This window comes from Crotalus tigris, unplaced genomic scaffold, assembly GCF_016545835.1.
Source record: "Crotalus tigris isolate CLP2741 ecotype Arizona unplaced genomic scaffold, ASM1654583v1 scf7180000018322.853269, whole genome shotgun sequence".
NCBI lineage: Eukaryota > Metazoa > Chordata > Lepidosauria > Squamata > Viperidae > Crotalus > Crotalus tigris.
In genome coordinates, this window is record NW_024096942.1 from 426,597 (window position 1) to 450,309 (window position 23,713).

Genomic DNA, 23,713 nt, shown 5'->3' on the forward strand with positions numbered 1-23,713 from the left:
GAAACATAATTTGAGAAGGAGGTACCCATTTTTAGGGGGATAAGAAGCTTTCCTCTTCTAATAATGCTGTTTTGATCTACAGTTGGGGTTTTTTTAAAGCATAGGTGGTAGTAGTCTTCAGCTTACAATGGTAGTCCTGTGGTAGTCCTCAGCTTACAATCATTTGTATAATGGCCATTCAAAATTACAATACTGAAAAAAAAAGTGTCCAGTTTTCAGACCTACAATCATTGCAGCATTCCCACAGTCAGGTGATCAAAATTTTGGCTTCCAGCAATCAAGGTCAATAGGAGAAGCCAGATTCGCTTAGTGACAACACCGTTCACTTAACAACCGCAGAGATTTGCTGAACAACTGTGATGAAAAGATGGTAAAATGGGGCCATACTCACTTAACAACCTGCTTAGCAACGAACATTTTGGGCTCAGTTGTGGTTGTAATTTAAGGCCATGTGTTTCCAGGCAACAAAATATTGCCATCTCAGAACATTGAAATCTTGAGGGGATTTGACAATCTTACGGATAATTGTTTTAATCAGGTTTTTTTATTATTATTTAATTGGGGGGGGTTGTGGGTGCCATCTAGGTTGGATGCAACAATGCTGACCTCTGGGGGGGGGGACATTAATCCTATTTATCCACATGTAACTCTTTATAATGCTTGGGGGGTGGGAATGTTTTTTTAACCAAGAACGTGTGAGACTAGAACAGGGGTCTTCAAACTTGGCTCTTTCCTGACTTGTGGACTTCAACTCCCAGAATTCTTCCGCCAGGCACGCTGGCTGAGGAATTCTGGGAGTTGAAGTCCACAAGTCATAAAAGGGCCTGGACTAGAACGAATGTCAAATTATTCCTCTGCTTCTAGTGCTCAGCATTCTCTGAAGCCAAAATATCCTTCTCCCTTTGCAGTGGTAGCCGCTCTTCTAAAACTTTTAAACCAAAGAAGAACATTCCGGAAGGCTCCCACCAATATGAGCTGCTGAAACATGCAGAGGCAACTCTTGGGAGTGGCAACTTACGGATGGCTGTTATGCTGCCGGAAGGCGAAGATTTAAATGAATGGGTTGCTGTGAACAGTAAGGAGTCTGCCTTAGTTCTGTATATGTTTTCAGCACTGATGCATGAGGAAAGCATGTTTTTTTTTTTTTTTTTTTTGTCTTTAATGGAATCCATTTCTCCTGGAATTGGTCAACCAGGCATGCAAAGAACTTAAAAATTTGACTAAAGGACAGAAATACAAATTGGGAATAACCACTTCCATTTTAAACATTCTTTCAGCTGTATCTGCTCATCCCACCATTTGCAGTTTGGGAGCTGCAGATCCATTAAATGGCTATTGTACAGGATATTGTATAATATAAACCAGGGTAGGCAACCTTGGCTCTTTTATGACTCGTGGACTTCAGTTCCCAGAATTCCTGAGCCAGCATGGCTGAGCTTGGAAACTCTCCCATTCTCCTCAGAATGGCTGGCTCAGGAATTCTGGGAGTTGAAGTCCACGAGTCATAAAAGAGCCAAGATTGCCTACCCCTGATATAAACGAATCAGTTGAGAATATTGATAAATCGTTATTGTTTTCCTCTAATGTAAGGCCGCAGTAATAATGGGGTGACAATAAGGACATTTTCCCAAGTCATGGGATGTTTGCATAGAAAGGAGTTTTTTTTTTCCACAGAAACAACCTATATGTCTGCCACACTAAGAAACGTTCAGTCCGCGTGTTAATAGTCTTCTCTGTCATTTTGAATAACAGGTTGTGCATGAAACAGAACATTTATTTTGTTTTAAAAGTCAGAACAAAACTGCCTCGCTCAGTTCTTTCCAGCGCAGTGATTGAGTTGGTTGTGTTTTATTGGGACAAAACTCGAAGTGACTTAAAGCTTTTCAGTCGTGGAATATGTCCATTTGGCTTTGTGCACAGATCACTTAAAACAAGTCACTTTTAAGGATGGTCTACTCATTTCAAGCTTATTTTCTATGGCAGACACATTATAAATACTGAGATTTGAAACGACTTTGGTTCTGACATTGAAATTCTTGGAAGATCTGAGCTTGAACTCAGAACATTTACAGTGGCTGTGTTGAGCTCAACTATTAGTAACTCAGAATGCTTGCACAGCAATTCATTCAGCTTCAGATTAAATTTCTACAGGTACTCCTTGACTTACGACTACAATAAAGCGCAACATTTCTGCTGCTAAGTGAAACGTTTGTTAAGAGTTTTGCCGCATTTTATAACCTTTCTTGCCACCGTTAAGTGAATCACTGCAGTTGCTAAATTAGTAACACAATTCAGCCCAAAATTTCTTTTGTTAAGGGAGACATTTCTAAGTGAATTTTGCCCCATTTATGATCTTTCCTTGCCACGATTGTTAAGTGAATCACTGCACTAATTTAGCGACACAGATGTTAAGTCTTTGCGTGCCACAAGGTTGCAAAAGATGACCCCGGGACGCTGCGACCTGTCATAAATATGAGTCAGTTGCCAAGTCTCCGAATTTTGATCACGTGACCCTGAGGACGCTGATATGGCTGTAAGTGTGAAAAATGATCATAAGTCACTTTAGTGCCATTATAACTTTGAACGGTCTCTAACTGAGCTGTTGTAAATCGAGGATCACAAGCCTGTAATCACAAAATGATTCTTCTCCAACTAACTAAACTGCCAAATAAAGTATTCTCCTTCCCTCCCAGTATAAATGAGCCCTCCCTTTTTTTTTATTTTACAACAGTGTTTCTCAACCTTGACAATTTTAAGGCATGTGGACTTCAACTCCCAGAATTCCACAGCCAGCATTGACGAACAATCTAGCACAGGGGTAGGCAACCTTGGCTCTTTTATGACTCATGGACTTCAACTCCCAGAATTCCTGAGCCAGCCATGCTGAGGGGAAAGGGAGAGGTTTCCAAGCTGACCATGCTGGCTCAGGAATTCTGGGAGTTGAAGTCCATGAGTCATAAAGCGACCTAGGCCTAGGCTAGAGATAGGCAACCTTGGCTCTTTTATGACTGGTGGACTTCAACTCCCAGAATTCCTGAGCCAGCCTAGCTCAACTTGGAAAACTCTCTCCCTTTCCCTCAGCATGTCTGGCTCAGGAATTCTGGGAGTTGAAGTTCACAAGTCATAAAAGGGCCAAGGGTTGCCTAACTTTGGGCTAATTGATTACCTTCTGGCCTTCCTAGGCCAGCTTCCAATAAGAGTCAAGGGAAAGCTAGATTCACTTAACAACCACATGTGTCACTGAACAACTGTTGTGATTTGCTTAACAAACCAATCGGAAAAATGCTCTAAAATTGGATGCAAATTACTTGATTAGCAGCGGGAATTCTGATCCCAATTGTAGCAGTACGCTGAGGACTACAGTAGTCCTCAATTTACGACCACAAATGATCCCAAAATTTCTGCTACTAAGTGAGACATTGTTAAGTGAATTTTGCCCCATTTGCGACTTTCTTGCCACAGTTGTTAAATGAATCACCACAGTTGGTAATCAGTAACACAGTGTTAAGTGAATCTGGCTTCCCCACAGTGACTTTGCTTGTCGGAAAGTCACAAAAGTCGCCAAAAAAAGGGATCACATGACCCGGGACACTGCACCGGTCATAAAATATGAGTCAGTTGACAAGCATTTTGAATTTTGATCAACGTGACCATGTGGTGCTGTAGCAGTCATAAACTATGGAAAACGGTCGCAAGTCACTTTTTTTCAGTGCCGTTGATAACTTTGAAACAGCACTAAATGAAACTGTTGTAAGTCGAGGACTCCCTGTACTTTCTATCCAACTGTGGAGCCAGTCCTTTCTCACCTGTTTCCCCTAACGTTACTATCATCTTGTGCTTTCTGGTTAGCGGAAGTATAAATCTACACACAGGCTAGATTTGGTACGTGGCTAAAGTAGGTGACCCAGCTTTTGTTTCTACTGGCAGTTCTACAAGGGATCTCCTGATTTGCCTACTCTGACGAGTCCTAGTAATAAGATGAATAGTGTATATGATCCCCCCGTTTTTAATATTGTTCCATTACAATATTAAAAAAAGGAGACTATACTCTGACATGTGCAGATTGATTGCTTGTAAAACTGTTGTTCCAAGACAGGGAAGCACATGCCAACCCTGGCTATGATGCTGTGCACTAGTCTTATTTCCTGTTGTTTATTTGTGATGTGCCACTAGTATTATTTCCTGGTGTTTATTATTTTGCTTGCTCAACCACACAAGAGGAAACAAGCAAAGATCAGATAGATGAAGCAAACTCGTGCCTTGTGAACTCTGTCCCTTTTCCACGTGGGGGTGAAATTGAAGCCATATTCAAAAGGTGTGGAGCATGTAGCCAGGGCTGCTAATGCTGCTTTCCCCTCCTGATAAAAAAAAAACAGCAAAATTGCTGTCTGGTACTTCTTTTTGGCCCTAAGTCTCAACCACATGGAAATTGCAAGAAACTTTGATGTCTTAGGACTGACAATAGAAATGTAATAAGCAGATAAACCTGGAATTAAGGATGAGGGGAATGCAGCTTTCTCTATTTGTTGGGGGCTCTTAACAATAGGAGATGCAAACATGGAATCATGTGTGTGTGTGTGTGTGTGTGTGTGTTTTTCTGAGGTTTTCGCGGGTTTGTGATGAGGTCTTTGGTTCGGGTTTTCTCCCGCGTAAAATTGGAAGTGTCTGGTGATGTTTCGACGAAGTCCCATTCGTCATCTTCAGGCTGGTGTTTTCAGCTTCGTGCTCCTCGAAGCACGAAGCTGAAAACACCAGCCTGAAGATGACGAATGGACTTCGTCGAAACGTCGCCAAGACACTTCCAATTTTACACGGATAAAATCCGAACAACCAAAGACCTACACTATATATATATGTAGTCTTTGGTGTTCGGGTTTTCTCCCACGTCAAATTGGAAGTGTCTTGGCGACGTTTCGACGAAGTCTCATTCGTCATCTTCAGCTGGTGTTTTCGGCTTCGTGCTTCTAGGGCAATGTGTGTGATCATGAAATGTGTGATCCTAGAAGTACAAAGCCGAAAACACCAGCCTGAAGATGACGGATGAGACTTCGTCAAAACATCGCCAAGACACTTCCAATTGATGTGAGAGAAAACCCGAATAACCAAAGACCTACATACACACACCCGCGAAAACCTCAGAACTATATTATATTCAGCGTGTTTTAAGTTAATTTCTGTTGTGGCAATTAGAGGTGGTGCGGAAATTAAACATCTTGAATTAACAAGAGAAAAGCTGTGTTCTTGTTCTCCAGTAGAGAGAACAGGAAATTCCCAAGTATTTAGACAAATTACGGGCATATGGCATATACATGCCCAGTTTATTTCTTTCTGATCTCTGGAGTTGGTGTGGCTGGTTTGTACACCAGAATTGTGGTTGTGTGCTCATAAGATTCTGGATGGTTAGACAGTCATGAATATTTTACTGGAAATCTCAGAGACCGAATCTTCAAGTTGGCAGTGTTTTTTAAAAGAACAAATGCTGCATAGTTGACAAAAACCACCCCTGCAATTCCCAGGAAGATGTAAAGATAGTTCTTGTGGGCGTAGTAGCATATGGCAACACACCACTGCTTTTATTGGGATTATTTAAATCGCCTAAGAAAGAAATGCTTGAGGGGGGGAGGGGAACATGCTGTTGAAATTTTATTTTTCTCAGTTCCTCTTGATTTAGCTGAGTTAGAGTCAATTACAAAATTGCCAGCAGAATTGTTGATTTGCAGAAAAAAAACATATTTAAAAATAAAGTATGCTTCTTATCCAAGATTTTTTTCTCTCATAGCACCTGTGTTTTGTTTTATATCCTTCATTTAGGAAATGAAGAACGCCCCCTCAGCATTTCAAACTATCTGTTAGAGGTCTATCCCTAATTCTTTTTCTAGATTTCATAAACCAAAATTGTTTGCATAATAGAATTTAGAAACGGTGTCCTTATGTAGCACACACATACACATACAAACACAAATATACAGACAAAAGTTTTTTTAGGGGGGGGTTTTTGGGCAGTAACTGAACATATGAGAATCTTAAAAATTAGTCCCTTGATTCAATCTCTGGTAAGACTTGCATGTTATCCAAATTCATAAAAAAATCCAGGTATATTTCCTTCTTCTAGCTACAAAAAAAATCTATTTGGTGGAATTTTCTATATATACAAAACACAGTTTAAAAAAAAAAAACCTCCCTCCATATGCCTTGATAGAACAGCAGCAGCTTGTATGTGTCCTTCTGAAAAATAGAAGTATGACGGGCATCAATAAACAATCAAACAACAATTACATGATAGCACTCGTTATCAGTTGTAACTTTATGATCTGGACAAAGGACAGAGAAAGGTTCCAACAATGTCTACCCGTCAAAAAATAAATATTGCATAAGATTGCATTGGTTAATCACATTTAGCAGTATGGAAGATCTTATTCTCGATGTCTTCCTTACCATTGAGCACATCAGAATGAATTATTTTAAATAGCAAATTCATTGGCTGCTTCTATGTCAGACACGTCAAAACAAGGACCGGGGGCCGGAGGCCTTGGCCTGTGAAGTGGTTTCATATGGCCACGTGAAGTCATCCTGGAAACAGTGAGGGAACAGCCCCGTTGCCTTGGCCATGGCCCAGGCTGGCGGAGCCAATGTACAATTTTGTGGTGGCCATCTTGGCACTTTCCTGGTCCCACCCCCACTTCTGCCAGAGACCCTCAGATCTGTCCCACTCCTGCCCAGCCCCCCACAGGCCTCCTTGATGAAATGATGTAGAATGGCACGCCCACCCAGTAGGCCAACACCCACTCCATCCACAACCCACCCAGTAGGCTGCACCCACTCTGGCCACACACACACCCCCCAGGGCAACCGCAATGCTGATGTGGCCCTCAGTGAAATTGAGTTTGACACCCCTGTTCTAAGTTAAAAGTAAAAAATCCTTCCTACGGCAACAGAGAAAATATGAGGTATGCTCGGCAAATAACTTAAGGACACATCTGATTTTATTAAAAATATATTTTGAAAAAAAAAAATTTGGCCAAGTATTTGTGATATCCAAATTTATTATAAGAGAACGAGTTTGTTATAGTAGATAATGGTACCAGACTAGAAGCCCAGGAGACCGAGAGTTGTATTCCTGTTTTAGGATTGAAAGCTGCCTTAGTGACTTTGGGTCAACACTAGAGGTTGTGAGTTCTAGTCCCGCTTCTTAGCCATGAAAGCCAGCTTTGCAAATTAGGGCTAGTCCCTCTTTCTCAGCCCCAACTCCACTGTACAGGGATGTGGGAAACAGGAGGAGGACGGAGTTCGTTTGTTGCCTTGAGTTATTTAAAATATTTATAAATTATATGCCACCCATTCTGCTTTGAAGCAATTATGGGCAGCTTATACCAGGGGGTGTCAAACTCAATTTCATGAGGGCCCCGCATCAGCATGTGGTTTGCCCTTGGGGGGGCGGGTGGGGTGTGGCCAGTGGGTGCGGCCTACTGGGTGGGCGTGGAGGAGTGGATGTGGCATACTGGTAGGCATGGCCAGCTCTACATCGTTCGCGTCAAGGGTGCCTAGGGGGGGCCCTGGGCAGGAGTGGGACAGATCTGAGGGTCTCTGGCAGAAGGGGGTGGGACTGGGCAAAGCGCCAAAGCATGGTGCATTTGCTTCATTCCTCAAGAAAGGGTGACACCTCCCCAGCATGCACCCAGGGGGCGGGGCTGACGCAGCAGGGGCTGGTTCTCACTGTTTCCAGATGGCCTTGTGTAGCTAAGACTGAATGCGTTGCAGCATAGATGGCCACCACAAAATTGTACATTGGTCCCGCCGGCCTGGGCCAGGGCCAATGGCGCGGGGCCAGTTCCCTCACGTTTCCAGGATGGCTTCGCGGGGACATGAAACACTTCGTGGGCCGCATCCAGCCCCGGGCCTTGTGTTTGAAATGTCTGGCTTATATGGTAGCATAGAATTTTTTAAAAAAAAAATCTGCAATCTAAAAGGCTCTGGTTCACTCAACCCACTTTTCTGAATACCGTAAAGAGAAATTAATTAAGGTTTATTTCATTAAAAGGTAAATGGAGTCATTCACACAGTTTTGTACTAGAGCTTGGCAATAAAGCACAACTTTCCAGGTTTTATTTAGCATTTGGCTTATAGTGCTTGGCAAAAAGATCTTTGGACATAGCGGGGCTAGATTAGATTTTCATCCCAGATAAGAATGACGCTTTAAGCAAAACGACTGCGCTGGGGTGATCAAAAAACCAGAGTTTTCATAAATAGGACGTTCCAGAGTTTAGCTCGTTTTTTTTCTAAAGGCTGGTACGGTCCCGTTGAGCTTCTGTGTAGGCTAACATTTCAGAATAAGAACCACATCGTGCATTTTTTTGATAGCGACTAAGCTGGGTAAACAAAATAACTTCTCTTGCTTGAAGCTATGTTAAATTTCTAGAACAACTTTCCTATATTACACATCTCTGAGAAAGGGAAGGGCTTATTTGGGTGCTCATGTTATGACTACAAAGGACACACCAGACGTCCCTGAATCAAGCTAATAGGATGCTGCTAGACATTATTACACTAAACAATGGTCACGTTTGAAGATTGGAGATCTGCTTACTGTTTATCTTGAGAAAGTATTTACTACCAAGGTCAACACTAATTTTGTTGAATATAAGAAACTCACCTTGTTCCATCACTCCTCCTTCCGCAAGAGAAAGCTGCATGCAGAATCAAGACTTAGCATATCAGTTGTGAAGAAGGTAACATTCAGCTATAGTTATTTCTTCCCTACATTTTTTAAAATCCAAAAAGCAATGGTAAAGATTCTCTTATGTGTGGCGCGATGAGAGGTAATGTAGTGGGTATGGTTAAGATGTTGGCGTTAAATCAAGAAGCCCAGGTTCAAGCTGTGGAAAGTTGCTGGATGATTTTTGGTTAGAGATTCGTAGCACACTCAACTTCAATTAGTTGTATATTCGGCGTGATACTGATAATGTAATAATAATAATAATAATAATAATAATAATAATAATAATAAATAATAGAAGAAGAAGGAGAAGGAGAGAAGGAGAAGGAGAAGGAGAAGGAGAAGGAGAAGGAGAAGAGAGAAGAAGAAAAGAAGAAGAACGAAGAAGAAGAAGAAGAAGAAGAAGAAGAAAGAAGAAGAAAGAAGAAGAAAAGAAGAAGAAGAAGAAGAAGAAGAAGAAGAAGAAGTTGGAAGGGACCTTGGAGGTCATCTAGTCCAACCCCTGCTAGGCAGGAAAACCTATACCATTTCAGACAAATGGCTTCCAGTCTCTTATTAAAAACTTCCACTGTTGGAGCATTCAATGCTTCTGGAGGCAGGTTTGCTCCACTGGTTAATTGTTCTAACGTCCAGAGTTTTCTCCTTAGTTCTAGGTTGCTTCTCTCCTTGATTAGTTCCATCCGTTGCTTCTTGTCCTGCCTTCAGGCGCTTTGGAGAATAGCTTGACTCCCTCTTACTTTGTGGCAGCCCCTGAGATATTGGACGGACACACTAAGAGTGATCTCCATGAAATACACTCAGCCTCCTGGAAACCATCAACCCCCACCCATCCCCCCATCCATCCATGACACTTGAATGTCTCCTGGAATTTTCTGAGTGAATTTATTTGAGCTCAAGGAATCCTATTTTGGTATCTTTTCAGTTTGCATCACATCACCAGCAGTCCTGGAGACTACAGATAGTCCTCCAGATAGTTCTTTCATTTAGTGACCAACACTGAACAGCACTGAAAAAAAGTGAATTGTGACCGTTTTTTACACTTACAGCATCCCTGTTGTCACGTGATCAAAATCCAGGACACTTGGCAACTGCTTCAATATTATGACAGTTGCGCTGTCCTGGAATCACGTGATCCCTTCTTGCGGCCTTCTGACAAGCAAAGTCAATGGGAACATTGATTCACTTAACCAACCGTGTTACTAACTTAACAACTGCCGTGATTCACTTAACAATTGTGGCAACTTGTAAAATGGGCAAAACTCACTTAGCAACAGAAGTTGGCCTCAATTGGGATCATAAATTCAAGGACTATCTGTATTTATGTTCCCTTATTGTCAACCTCACTACGTAGATCAGTCAGCAAATCAATACAGGTAGTCCCCAAGTTGCCCCCTAGTTCTTACAAGCATTCCCAAAATTACGAATGTTGCCGCACCTTAGTAGTCGTTCACACTTGACGAGCGACCGCAGTGGCAGTTGCAACATTCACCCTGGTTATATGGTTATGCAGATCCAGGTGGCAATGACCTGGAAAAAGGCCTCAGGTGCCCGAATCCAACCTCCGGAGGCATATGGAAGTGACCCCAGCCTCAGATCCAGGCTGGCAAGCAGGAACCGCGGCAGAGAGAGATAGATGGAAACTAACTAAGGAGAACTTCCTGACAGTGAGAACAATTAACCAGTGGAACAACTTGCCTCCAGAAGTTGGCATGCTCCAAAACTGGAAGTTTTAAGAAGAGATTGGACAGCCATTTGTCCTGAAATGGTATATAGGGCAGTGGTGGCAAACCTATGGCACAGGTGCCAGAGGCGGCACTCGGAGCCTCTATGTGGGCACAACGCCACCATCGCCCCAGCCCGCCTTCTCCCACAGCCCCCTCCTCATCTGGATGGAGAGTCGCCCCTGGGCATGGCCAACATGAAGCAGCGCAGTCAAGGACATGGTAGCCGGACAGGCAGGGACAAGACTCTGCCCTTGCGCCCCATCGCACACAGATGCTGCTGTGGGACACAGGCGGAGGTGGAGGGCGCAGCCGCCATGGCGCTGCTGGGCTACCTGGGTTGTCTGTGGAGGCCGTGGAGGTGATGGGTGGCCCCAGTGGGCACAGCGGAGCGGGGACGGGTGGGGGGGGAGTTTTGGGGCACTCGGTCTCTAAAAGGTTCGCCATCACTGTATAGGGTTTCCTGCCTGGAGAGGGAGTTGGACTAGATGACCTCCAAAGTCCATTCCAATCTTTATTATTATTATTATTGGTTATACTATCTTTTCCAGGTGAGTTGATGCAGCAGGAAGGGAGGGGGGAAACATGAAGTATCTTATTGGGTCAGGGAGGCCTTGAGGGCCTGTTCCATAACTAGGCCCTCGCTATGGCCCTTCCCACCCTGAAATACCTCATGTTCACTAACGTTCAGGTATGAATTCACTCCCTGAGTTTTCGAGTTACGAATGGGAATGGGCAGGCTCCATTACACTTGTAACTGGAGGACTATCTGTAAACTCCTTTTATTGAGATTGTTTATACCAGGGGTCTCCAAACCTTGGCCCTTTATGACTTGTGCCTGGCTGAGGAATCTGGGAGTTGAAGTCACAAGTCATAAAAGGGCCAAGGTTGAAGACCCCTGGTTTATACCAACACAATTGTGCAAGTCTGATTGTGTAGTATCTCCTCCCTCTTCTTACTGTACGTGGACAAAATTGTGGAAACCTTTTGGGAAAGCGTATTTTTGAGGTTTGATGGCTAATAACACCGCTTTTTTTTTTTGGAGTAGACCATAAAATTATATTATCAATGGAAATAAATTTAATCAAGAACGTAATGCAACATAGTTTGTTCAATTATCTGTACTGCATGCATTCTATGAAAAGATATAGCCAAATAACCAGAAAAAAGGAAGCAACTTGCTTAGGTTGATATCAGATAGCTTTACTTCCTCTGATTGTAGCCAAGAGCATGAGGTGTTTAGAGAGCCAATCGGGTGTCATCTTGTTTTTGGCAATGGGCCAATCAGATCACAGTAGGATTCAGTTATTGATGTTCTGTATTGAAGCTGAGAGGAGGACATTTGTCAGTGTGGTATGTGATCGCTATCCAGTTGGTTGGGTTTTTGTGTCTTTCATTTGAGTGAACTTGTTAAAACGTAATAAAATTAAAGTAATGGTGCAAAGACTTGACTGGTCGCCAGAAAGTGATGAAAATAATATTATTAAGTGAACAAGGCTACAGTTATATAAAAAAATAGAAGAAAAAAGGTGGAAAACTTAACCAAGTGGCATTTTCTGCTGTACATTTTCCCAAAAGGTTTCCACAATTTTGGCCACTACTGTATATTATTCCAATGAATCAGAGAGGCATCTGCCTGAGCCCAGCATGCTCATTGACTCTAGACCAGTGGTTCTCAACCTTTTTAATGCCGCAATCCCCAACCGGGTCGTAAGGAGAACTACCTCAGGTGCGTTAAGTCGAGGACTACTCAACTACTCAACTGGTGCACACCGTTTGCAGAATGGGACTTTTGGCGGGCTCAGCAGGGCAGAGACAGCCGGGGACAATTCCTATTGGCTTTTGAAAGCCAATAGAAATTAGACTCTATTCAAGAGAGTCTATTGGCTTTCAAAAGCCAATAGAATAAAAGCGAGTAGGAGTAGCACAGCTAAGGAAAAGGGGGGGGGGGGAAATGGGACTATCGCATTGTTTTTGGCCCCCCTGAAAATGGTTCGTTCGACCCAAATGGGATTCCGACCCACAGGTTGAGAACCACTGCTCTAGACTTTCAAAAAAAAAATCAGTCTCTTTTGCTTAACTAACAGTTCTCACACATTTCTGCCGAATCATCTTCCTTTTGCCCTACAGTATACATTGGATAAAAAACATGGTTGTTCTTTGTCAAGCTGTTACTTTATGTAATCACTGACTGCAGCAATATCAGCAATGAAGTGACAGCTGATAAGATTATTCCTGTGTAGAAAATTAGGGCTGGGTGTCTTCTTTATAACAAACTCAGGCTTTGTGGAATCCCCATTTTCTTCAAAACACTGACATGGGGACACCCTTCCAAATCCCTGGAATATAGCAATCTGCATTCTCCAAATAATAAGAAATTCTCCCGCTCTTTCAGAAGAATGACAAGAAGTGGCTTGCGGTAATTGCATAGGATCAATACAGGGTAGAGCTGTCAAACCCTTATGCCGAAGTATCCCATAACTAACATTTTTGTATTAGCTTTAGAAATTTAAATATTTGGCCTGGAGTTGGAAGGTTTCAGAAATTGAAATGAAGCATTTTAACGTTTTTACTTACTGATATCATTTTATTTATTTTTTACAATGCTGTAATCTGCATATCCTTTTCATATCTCTTCAAATCTGTTTTTTTCCGTTTTTTTAGAAGAGATTGGACAACCATTTGTCCTGAAGCTTATAGGTTCCTGCTTCGGCAGGGGGGTTGGACTAGAAAGACCTCCAATGGTCCACTTTCAACTCTGTTATTCTGTTCTGTTATTCTGTTTTGGAATCATGCAAGGCTGGCTTGCTGGCAGGACATTGCCTTCGTGTTAACGTAATTAGCTGTCCTTATTTATTTAATTAATAAATTGATATAGCTGCCCATCTTTCAGAAGGTTTTGAGTAGTGAACAGATAAAAATCACAACGCCCTAAAAAATACTACTGATATTTTAACAACAACATGGTTGCAAGCCCTGATAAAATTCACATTCATCCACCCATCATTTAAGCCAGGTCCCTCAAGACCTGGCTCTAGTGCCTGAAAGAAAAGCCCTTATCTTTGCTAATCTCTTTACTCTGTGCTTGCTGAGAATAGGTCACCCCATCGTCAGTTTGTCAAGCTGCTGTATATTTAACCATGGGGGGTGGGGGCGCGATGGCTCAGCGGTTAAAGAAGCTGAATTTTGTCATCTGGAAAGCTGACGGCCTGGGTTCAAGAACCGAGCGCCGCGTGACAGGGTGGGCTCCCTACTTAACCCAGCTCCTGCCCCACTTAGCAGTTTGAAAGCATGCAAATGCGAGTAGATAATAGGTACCACTTTGGTGGGGAAGGTAACTGTTCTGTATGCCTTGACATATTAGTCAGACCGCTATATGACCACAGAAGCGGTCTTTGGACAACCTGGCTCTCTTCGGCTACGAAACAGAGATGAGCACTGCCCACTAGTGTTGGATATTACCAGACGGGGAAACTTTTACCGTTATTTAACCATGATTGTGACCTTTAAAGTGGCTTGGGATCTTTGTTATAGAGCAGAGGCCCCCAACCTTTGGGGCATCAGGACCGGTTCAATAGAGGGTTTTTTTCCACGGAGTGGAGGGGGGGCGTGGTTTCATGTGCTGCCTGCATCCCATGGATGGCTTTGCTTGTTTGCGCGGACTGGATTCTGGCATTAAGGACTGGTGCTGGTCCACGGATCAGGGGTTGGGTTACCCCTATTATAGATGATCACTGGTTAGGTTAATGGCTCATAATGTTCATGAAAAACTGAATTTGAGGCCGATTCATTACAGATAATAATAATAATCCAACCCCCTGCTCAGGCAGGAAATTCTTTATACCAGTGATGGCGAAACCTTTTAGAGACCGAGTGCCCAAACTGCAACCCAAAACCCACTTATGCATCGTCAAGTGCCGGCTGGGCGTGCCCATTGGGTGGGGAGGTCTGCGGTGGTAACGGCAGACTGGGTGGGACTAAAAAGTTCAATCAATCAATTCCAACTTTGCAAGATCTTTTTTTTTCTGTGTGAGAAGTTGAAATGACTGAGTGAACTTTTTTTTTTTTTTTGCACACGGCAGCAGCGAGGCCTAAAGCGAAAAAGGTTTATAAAAACCCAGCTGAAGGCCTAGGGAACCTGGGGCAACGGCGCGCGTGCCCACAGAGAGGGCTCTGAGTGCCGCCTCTGGCACCCATGCCATAGGTTCGCCCACCACTGCTTATACCATTTCAGAGAAAAGGCGTCCAGTCCTCTTAAAACTTCCAGTATTGGAGCATTCAAGTCTTCTGGAGGCAGGTTGTTCCACTGGTTAATTGTTGTAACTGTCTAGGAAGTTTCTCCTTCGTTCTAGGTTGCTTCTCCTTGGACAGTTTCCATCTGTTGCTTCTTGTCCGCCTTCAGGGGCTTTGGAGAAGAGATTGACTCGTTCTTCTTTGGGGCAGCCCCTGAGATACTGGAACACTGCCATCATGCCCCCCCTGTCCCCCCTCGTCTCATCATTAACAGACATACCCAATTCCAGCAAACCGTTCCTTATATGTTTAGCCTCCAGACCTCTAATTGCGGGATCGACTTTAAGCCTTTTCCTGATTCACATATTTTATAAATTATTACGTTTATTGTTGTTCAGCTTGTAATGAGAGCGGTACAGTCCTTGAATAGAGAACTCTTATCAGTGGCTGCTTCCCATAGTGACAACAGTCCAAGCCAGATTTGGGAACAGCATTTCTGATTATAAAAGCATAGACAATCAGGAGAACTGTTGTTTTTGAAGCTTGTATGAAAGGCTGCCTGATTAGAATGGATGATATTTTGTTCTAATTTGGCAAGACTGTTTGTCGTTTGAAAACTTGGCTTGTGTTGAATAACAAGTTGCGTAGCTGGGGTTAACGTACCCAGGTTGGGTAGGAAAAAGAATTCAATTTAACGTGGGCTATTTTGACTTCTGAGCAAACGCAAAGCAAGAAATTTTATGCTGCCAACGAAGTTTAGGTTCCCACAATATGATTTGCGCTAAATAATATTCCAGTAAATTCACATCTAAAATAGTCCGTTGTGTTAAAGTTAACAATTCATCTGCAATTTAGTTGCTTGTTTTAGCAAGGGATATCCACTTTCATGAAATTGTCAGTTATTTTGGTTTTTATCTGCTTACTCTGCCTCTTTGGGTTTTGGTTGGAACAGAAATAAAATGAGCGTATTTTTGATTAGACTATGTATAGTACAATGGAGCAATGAAGAGTTTTGCAAAATGATGACAAAGAATTTCAGTGAATGGGGATCTGAGAGGGCTGTGAGGATTAAGCTATTGATTAAAGCAAATTGTGTTTTGAGTATATTTCTTTGGAGTGGTTTATAAGTATTTTAAACTGAGTTATAGAGGGTAGTCTACAAAGGCCTTTGGGGATTAATCCGCTTAAATTTGTGTTCCAGACAAGATAGCAAATTAACAATAACCAATGGAACAACCGCCTCCAGAAGCAGTGAATGCTCCAACACTGGAAGTTTTTAAGAAGAGAATGGACAGCCGTTTTGTCTGAAATGGTTTTGTAGAGTTTCATGCCTGAGCAGGGGGTTGGACTAGATGACCTCAAGGTCCCTTAAACATTATTATTATTTATTATATTTTATTATTATTATTATTATTATTATTTAATGTGGTCCATCTGCAGTTTGCCACCCCTCGCCAGTGTTGCCAGTATCCCAATCATATCAGCAGTGGCCTCCCGGAAGCCTGACTTCTTTAGTTGAAAAAATTATAAATAACAGCAACCACTTCCTGTTCTTTAGAAAGCTTCTAGGTCTTGTTTCGGGTTTTTTTTTTTTTTTTTGTTAAAGGATGCAAGGCAATTACTCCATATTTCAATATGAAAAATAAGGGATCTTTTAATAGCATAAGTTTTGTAAAATTTACTTCAGTATTTCTAATATAGCCCCTCCTATACAGAGAAAGGCACCTAATGATCCAAGTTAAAGACTGCGTGCTTGTAAGACTTGAGGTGGGTTTGCATTTATTCGCAAGAGGCATTTTAGGTTATGGAAAAAGGGAATGTGATTCGTGGCTTTAGTTCTGTTCCCTTTGGTTAGGTACGGAGAATAAAAGAGCACAAAAGAGCACTGAACGTTCACGCATTTCAGTGTAGCTTTTTGCACATCTATCTCGTACAGCATTTCCGTTTAGATGACTGTAGCCAAATGCCTCTATTACGAGAATATTTAATTTGCTTTCTTCCCTTTTAGTTCCTTCTCGTGTTAATCGCCATTTTCAGGGTTTCCTCCCGAAGGCTGGATGTGTTTTCATTTTCACCGCTGCTTATAACAGGAAAATAGCCTTTGTTTCTCTCGAGATTCTCCTTGTGCCAAGGATAAGAAACGTCTTTCTCACATCAACAGGCAGGCCTATATTGTGAGTTTACTATTTCAGTCCTGGATTAACTTGGGCGATAACTTAACACCTGGCGGTACACACGAAAAAGATCCAGGGGTGTTTTAACTTTACCAGAAACAATCTTAAGTAATCCAGGGGCCGGTTATAAAACATATTTCTTGTTCTTTGGATAGAGTCTGTATCTCAGTTTATAGTGTTAAATACACAGCGCAGTTAAACCAGAAAGGTTTTTTAAGTCGTTTATGCAGTCATAAAATTCAGCAGTTAGTATGTGTTTCTGGAAAGTGTCCTGAGTAAATTTATTTGAATCCTTAGCTCCTTGCATGGCTTCGACCTTGAAACAATTTCTGGTTGTTTTCTGTTTAAATATCTTCATTAGCCTTTCTCCCATTCCTTTTGTCTCTGATTCTTCCTTCCTTCGTCTTAGCTGTTACTGTTTTGTCTATTTCTTTCCGTAAAATATTTTCTGTAAGATCCATCTTTGCCTTGAAATTTCTTCCAGCAGCCTCCCTTCAGCCTCCTCCAGGGTTATCCTGTTGTGAAGTGAAGTCAACACTGAACGAATCAGCAGTTTAATTTAATAAAGGTCTAAGGGATTCAATATAAATTGGAACGTGTTTATTTACAGTGCAGTAATTCTACTTGCGGCTGTCTATCTCTGTGTTAGATTGTCCAATATTGATAATCGAGTATCCATGCCGTACAGGGAGAGAATGTGAATTGTGCAAAGTAAAACACTGTGGTGTTTACTCTGTGCTGGCCAAAAAGAGACTCTTAAGGAAAAGCTGGGATTTTAAAGCTTTACCTCCCTTGCTTTCCTGTTTAACATACCCAGGGACAATCCTTCAGGTTTCCCAGTGACTGCCACTTTAAGTCTTTTTGGATGTATCGAGTCTCCTCAAGGGGATATAAAGGGAATGTATTGTGAATTCACGTCAAAGTTGATTTGATTATTTTTATTTACTCATCAAAACTTATATGGCTGTCCATTCCAATCTAGGTGACGTACAGCAGTCAGTGAAAACTATAAATGAAATGAAACAATCATCACTTGAGCATTATATAATTATTTTTTAAAGAATTAAAAATTATAGAAGCTAAAACAGGAAAACGGGAATATAATAGAAGGACCAGATGCTAATACTAAGTTATTCTGTCCCCGAGGTCCCAGACCGCTGGATTGTAACCACATCTTGAGAGACCTTCAGAAGCTCATAGGGTCAGTGATGGCAAACCTTTTAGAGACTGAGTGCCCAAAAACTGGCCCCGCCCCCACTCCACCCCTGCTCCGCCTGCCTGCGGGGCCACTTACCGCCTCCAGGGCCGCGCCCAGATTGCCCAGGCCAGCCCAGCAAGCGCTTATGGCGGTCACGCCCTCTGCCCGCACCCTGCAGCATCAAACTGTGCACGATGGGGTGTGAAGGCAATCTTGTCTTTGCTGCTGGATGCCATGTCCTTGGCTGCGCTGCTCTGCGTGGGCCACGCTCAGGGGCGACTCTCCTTCGGGGGGGCTGCTTGGAGAGGAGGGGTCGCGGGGGGAGGCAAGGCTGGGGAACGGCACGTGTGCCCACAGAGGGTTCTGAGTGCCACCACTGGCAACCCGTGCCATAGGTTCGCCACCAATGGTATAGGTAGTCCTCAAACATATGACCACAATTGGAATCAGTTGGAATTTCCGTTGCAAGGTAGGGTGAATTGTTAAGTGAGTTACGCCTGATTTTATGACCTTTTTTTCCCCCGTGGTTGTTAAGTTCATCTGACTTCCCCCATTGACTTTGCTGTTGGAAGCCAGCTGGGAAGGTTGCAAATGGCGACCACATGACCCCCAGAACGCTTCCAACTGTCATAAGTACACGCCAGTTGCCAAGCATTCAAATTTATCATCACATATCTATGCGGCGCTTGCCATGGTGATACGTTATAAGGAATGGTCCTAAGTTTAATGAAAGAAGGACTAAGATGACATGATAGCAATATTCCAATATCTCAGGGGCGTGCCCCAAAGAAGAGGGAGTCAGGCTATTCTCCAAAGCCCCTGAAGGCAGGACAAGAAGCAATGGTGGAAAACTAATCAAGGAGAGAAGCAAGCTGGAACTAAGGAGAAACTTCCTGACAGAACAATTAACCAGTGGAACAACCTGCCTGCAGAAGCTGTGAATGCTCCAACACTAAAAGTTTTTAAGAAGAGACTGGACAGCCATTTGTCTGAAATGGTCAGGGTTTCCTGCCTGAGCAGGGGGGTTGGACTAGATGGCCTCCAAGGTCCCTTCAAACTTTAGGAGGAAAAAAAAAGCTTTTTTTCGCTGCCACTGTAACTTTCAATAGTCATAATGAATAGTTGTTAAGTGGAGGGTACCTGTAAGGGCCAACCTGTGTTTCTTATTTTTGGTACTCTTTGCAATTCTTGGCTTCCAATCAAGCATCATCTTTGATTTTTTTGGTTGCATATAGTGTTTCTTAAACTCCGGTTTTTGGCTTTTGGGTTGATCTGATCAAGCTCTCTTTATTCCAGTCATTTTTCCCTGTATGCCTCTACATAATGTGTGATCCCTTGCATAAAGCTAGTCTTTGGATTGAAATTTTAAGACCGGTGTATTACATGGAACGGCTGAGAGAAAAAATCAGTAATACCTCTGGATTTTCTTAATTCTGCTCTTAGATGTTCTTTTCCATGGTGTGGGAGAAACATCCCTCCGTTTCAAAACAAAACCTTTTCATTAAGTTGTAGGAAGCATGGATGTTTTGTTATTACATCCAACAATTATTTCAGAGGCATTTGATCCTTCAGTGTTGTTTTTAGCCTTTGCAATCACATACCAATATATTTACACTCGTGAGATCTCATTTACCAACTTTTTATGGACACTCTTTTAGTTCCTACCCTTTCTAAATGGATTTTGTGTGGGTTTTTTTTTTTCCTTTCAGGGGTAATTTTGGCTCAGTCAGGGAATATGAGTTATTTATAAAGTAATAGAAAGTATATAAAAATGACAGTTTTTAAAAAATAAATTATTTGAGGGAAAAACCTAATATTTTTTAGGGATTGCTCAGTGGTAAATAGGCATAATAAGTAAACCTGAGGTTGTTATAAATTTATGGATGACACTGAGAAAGTATATGCGTCAGCTATTTTCTCCCTGGCTAATTAAAAGGTTTAATAAAAGAGTGACCGGCAGACAAACTAGCATATTTTTATAATTGTTTACCAAATTTCACATAATTCATGCTGTAATAGTCAGCAGCTAGAGAATTTTTAAAAAGGGATTTGACAGATTCACTCAGAAACAGTTTATGACTGTTTTGCCAAGTTGTTAAGTAAGAATTGTAAGTTCTATTCTTGTTTCTCCTGATTTGTTTTTATAAAGCAGAGGTTTGGCAGCCATAGATGAAATAATTACTACTTACTCAACTCCCTTCTCCGTATCTTGGATGTTCTCCAGAGTTTCGATTTAGTTCCAGGAATCTCGCATTATCTGGGAGTTGAGGTCACATATCTGGTTTGCTAGATGAAGGCTGAATTCAGTAGGACTTAAAGGTACAGCAATGTAGAATTTCAGACATATTTTCCATTCTTTAGTGATAACTTACTTTTGTTAAAAACAGTAACAATATTTATAGTCACCTTGCCTATAAAAGCTTAATGTTGCTTTTTTAGTTTGGAGGCCACACTATTACTTATATAATAGTTCCGGTATGTCTTAATTTTTGTTGGATTGCAAGGTAATTTTGTTTTGAAGTGAACCTGAATGCTCATTCAGAGGAAGTTTCTGTCTTACTGTTATGAGGATGAAGTAATAAGAAAAAATACATGACCACGACATTTGAATTAAGAACTGATTTAAAATGAAATTCTGAATTTGCATTTTTACCTATTTTATGTCTGGAAGCCGAATAGACTGGAATGTGCCATAAGCAGCTAAATATATGCACAAAAACTTTGTGCTGAAAAATGTGTTTTCCTCATAACTTGCTTTAAGTGTCAGCCCAAAAGTGGAAGTATGGCTTTGAATATGTAATCTAGGAAGGGGAGAGGAGTAAGCAGTGGGGAGGTACAAGTTCCTGTTCTCCGTATGGTAAAAGAGGAAGTAGAAACATTGCTTAAACAAAAATTTAGAACTTTCAAAAAATGTGGAAGGACCCTGCATTTGTCATTTCGCTGGGCGAATGAGAATAAAAACTGACACTTTCTTGAAGATTTGGTTCTGTTAAAAAACTAAAAATAAGATAACTCCAGCTGAAATAAATCTGCATTCTACTTGCTTTCAACAGAAAAGCAAAGGCTAGAACAGTGGTCTCAAACCTTTTTAAGCTGCGACCCCAACGGTCATAAGTCAAGGACTACTCAACCGGTCGTAAGTCGAGGATACCAAACTGGTGAAGCAACGTTTGCCGAATAGGCCCTTTTGGCGGGCTCACGCAGGGCAGAGACAGCCCTGGACAATTCCTATTGGCTTTTGAAAGCCAATAGATTTAGACTCTATTCAAGAGAGTCTATTCTATTGGCTTTCAAAGCCAATAGATAAAAAGGGAGTAGCAACAGCTAAGGAAAAAGGGAAAAAAATGGCGGGACTGTCGTGTTTGGCGACCCCCGTGAAATGGTCGTTCGACCCCAAATGGGTACACGACCCACAGGTTGAGAACACTGGTCTAGAAAATTATATCTCCATATATTGCGACAGATAACCTAAAATACATTCCTATCTAGAATCATAGGGAAGTTAAACTGCCTATAGTTGTTCTTTCAGAAATGATTGGATAAGCCTGGTTAAACCCAGCATTTATGGGGTAAGCCCTTGTTCAGAATAAGATTATATATCAGAATGCCTATACAGTGCCTGTTTTTTCATCCCTTTTAAATTAAACCCTTACCTTTTTTAAATTGGTTCTGAAGGCCTTATTGATTTTATTGTTTCATACTTTAAGCCTATTGTAAAAAAGGTTCTGTAAATCACTCTAGATTCCTAGAGCAAGAAAGGTGTGAAATGAAATGAAATAAATAACTAAATTATACATACATACATACATACCTAATACATACATCTATATATCTTAACTAGTGCTACTGTGCTCCTCAACTCTAATAACTATTCTCAAATTAAACACAATAACAGAGTTGGAAGGGACCTTGGAGGTCTTCAAGATCAAGCAGGAGACCATATACCATTCAGAAAATGGCTCGTCCAGTCTCTTCTCAAAAACCTCCAGTGATGAGCACCCACAACTCTAAGGGAAGCCATTCCAATGGTTAATGTCCTTCACTGTTAGGAAATTTCTCCTTAATTTCAGGCTGACTTCTCTCCTTGATAGTTTACATCATTGCTTCTTGTCCTGTTTCATAGTTGGAGACTAGCTTGAGGCATTGAACCCCTTCTTCTTTGTGGGCCGCCCCTAAAATATTGGAAGGACTGCTATCATGTCACCCCTAGTCCTTCTTTTCATTCAAACTAGACATGCCCGATTCTGCAACTGTTCAGCATATGTTTTAGCCTTCAGCCCCTAATCACTTTTGATCCCTTCTCTCACTCTCTCCTGGGTTTCAACGTGCCCAGTGCCAGGCTTTCTCTTCTATCAACGGGCCAGAGTTGTTCCTTTATCAAGTGCTCCAGCATTCTTATCAATCTTCTTCTTGTGGGTGCTTCATTTTTGTTCTAAAAGCATTCAAGCTTTAGGAACATTAATTGAGAAGGAGGTACCATTGTTAGGGGATAAGAAGCTTTCCTCTCTAATAAGCTGTTTTGATCTACAATTGGGGTTTTTTTAAAGCATAGCGTGGTAGTAGTCTTCAGCTTACAATGTGGTAGTACTGTGGTAGTCCTCAGTTCAATCATTGTATTAATGGCCATTCAAAATTACAATACTGGAAAAAAAAAGTGTCCAGTTTTCAGACCTACAATCATTGCAGCATTCCACAGTCAGGGATCAAAATTTTGGCTTCCAGCAATCAAGAGGGCAATAGGGAGAAGCCAGATTCGCTTAGTGACAACACCGTTCACTAACAACCGCCAGAGATTTGTGAAACAACTGTTGATGAAAAGATGGTAAAATGGGGCCATACTCACTTAAAAACCTGCTTAGCAACGAACATTTGGGCTCAGTTGTGGTTGTAATTAAGGCCATGTGTTCCAGGGCAACAAAAATATGCCACTCAGAAACATTGAAATCTTGAGGGGATTTGACAATCTTACGGGTAATTGTTTTTAATCAGGTTTTCTTTATATTATATTAATTGGGGGGGTTGTGGGTCGCCATCTAGGTTGGATGCAACAATGCTGAACCTCTGGGGGGGGGAATTAATCCTATTTATCCACATGTAAACTCTATCAATGCTTGGGGGTTGGGAAATGTTTTTTAACCAAGAAAGTGTGAGACTAGAACAGGGGTATTCACACTTGGCTCTTTCCTGACTTGGGACTTCAACTCCCAGAATTCTTCCGCCAGGCACGTGGCTGAGGAATTTGGGACGTTTTTTTATTTTGAAGTCCACAAGTCATAAAAGGGCATGGCTAGAACGAATGTCAAATTATAATCTGCTTATAGTGCTCAGCATTCTCTGAAGCCAAAACTATCCTTCTCCCTTTGCAAGTGGTAGCCGCTCTTCTAAAACTTTTAAACCAAAGAAGAACATTCGGAAGGATCCCACCAATATGAGCTGTGAAACATGCAGAGGCAACTCTTGGGGCAGTGGCAAACTTACGGATGGCTGTTATGCTGCCGGAAGGCGAAGATTTAAATGAAGGGTGGCTGTGAACAGTAAGGAGTCTGCCTTAGTCTGTATATGTTTTCAGCACTGATGCATGAGGAAAGCATGTTTTTTTTTTTTTTTTTTTGTCTTTAATGGATCCATTTCTCCTGGAATGTGTCAACCAGGGCATGTCAAAGAACTTAAAAAT

General features: G+C 41.8%; 1 protein-coding gene across 1 annotated transcript in view; it reads left to right on the plus strand.

Moving 5' to 3' along the window:
- Positions 1-23,713, plus strand: part of MOB1B (MOB kinase activator 1B) — a 57,533-nt gene that overhangs the window by 22,669 nt on the left and 11,151 nt on the right. Inside the window, exon 2 of the mRNA XM_039350337.1 lies at positions 909-1,075. Within this exon, the coding sequence (XP_039206271.1) occupies positions 909-1,075 (167 nt within the window). The remainder of the gene's footprint in view (positions 1-908; positions 1,076-23,713) is intronic.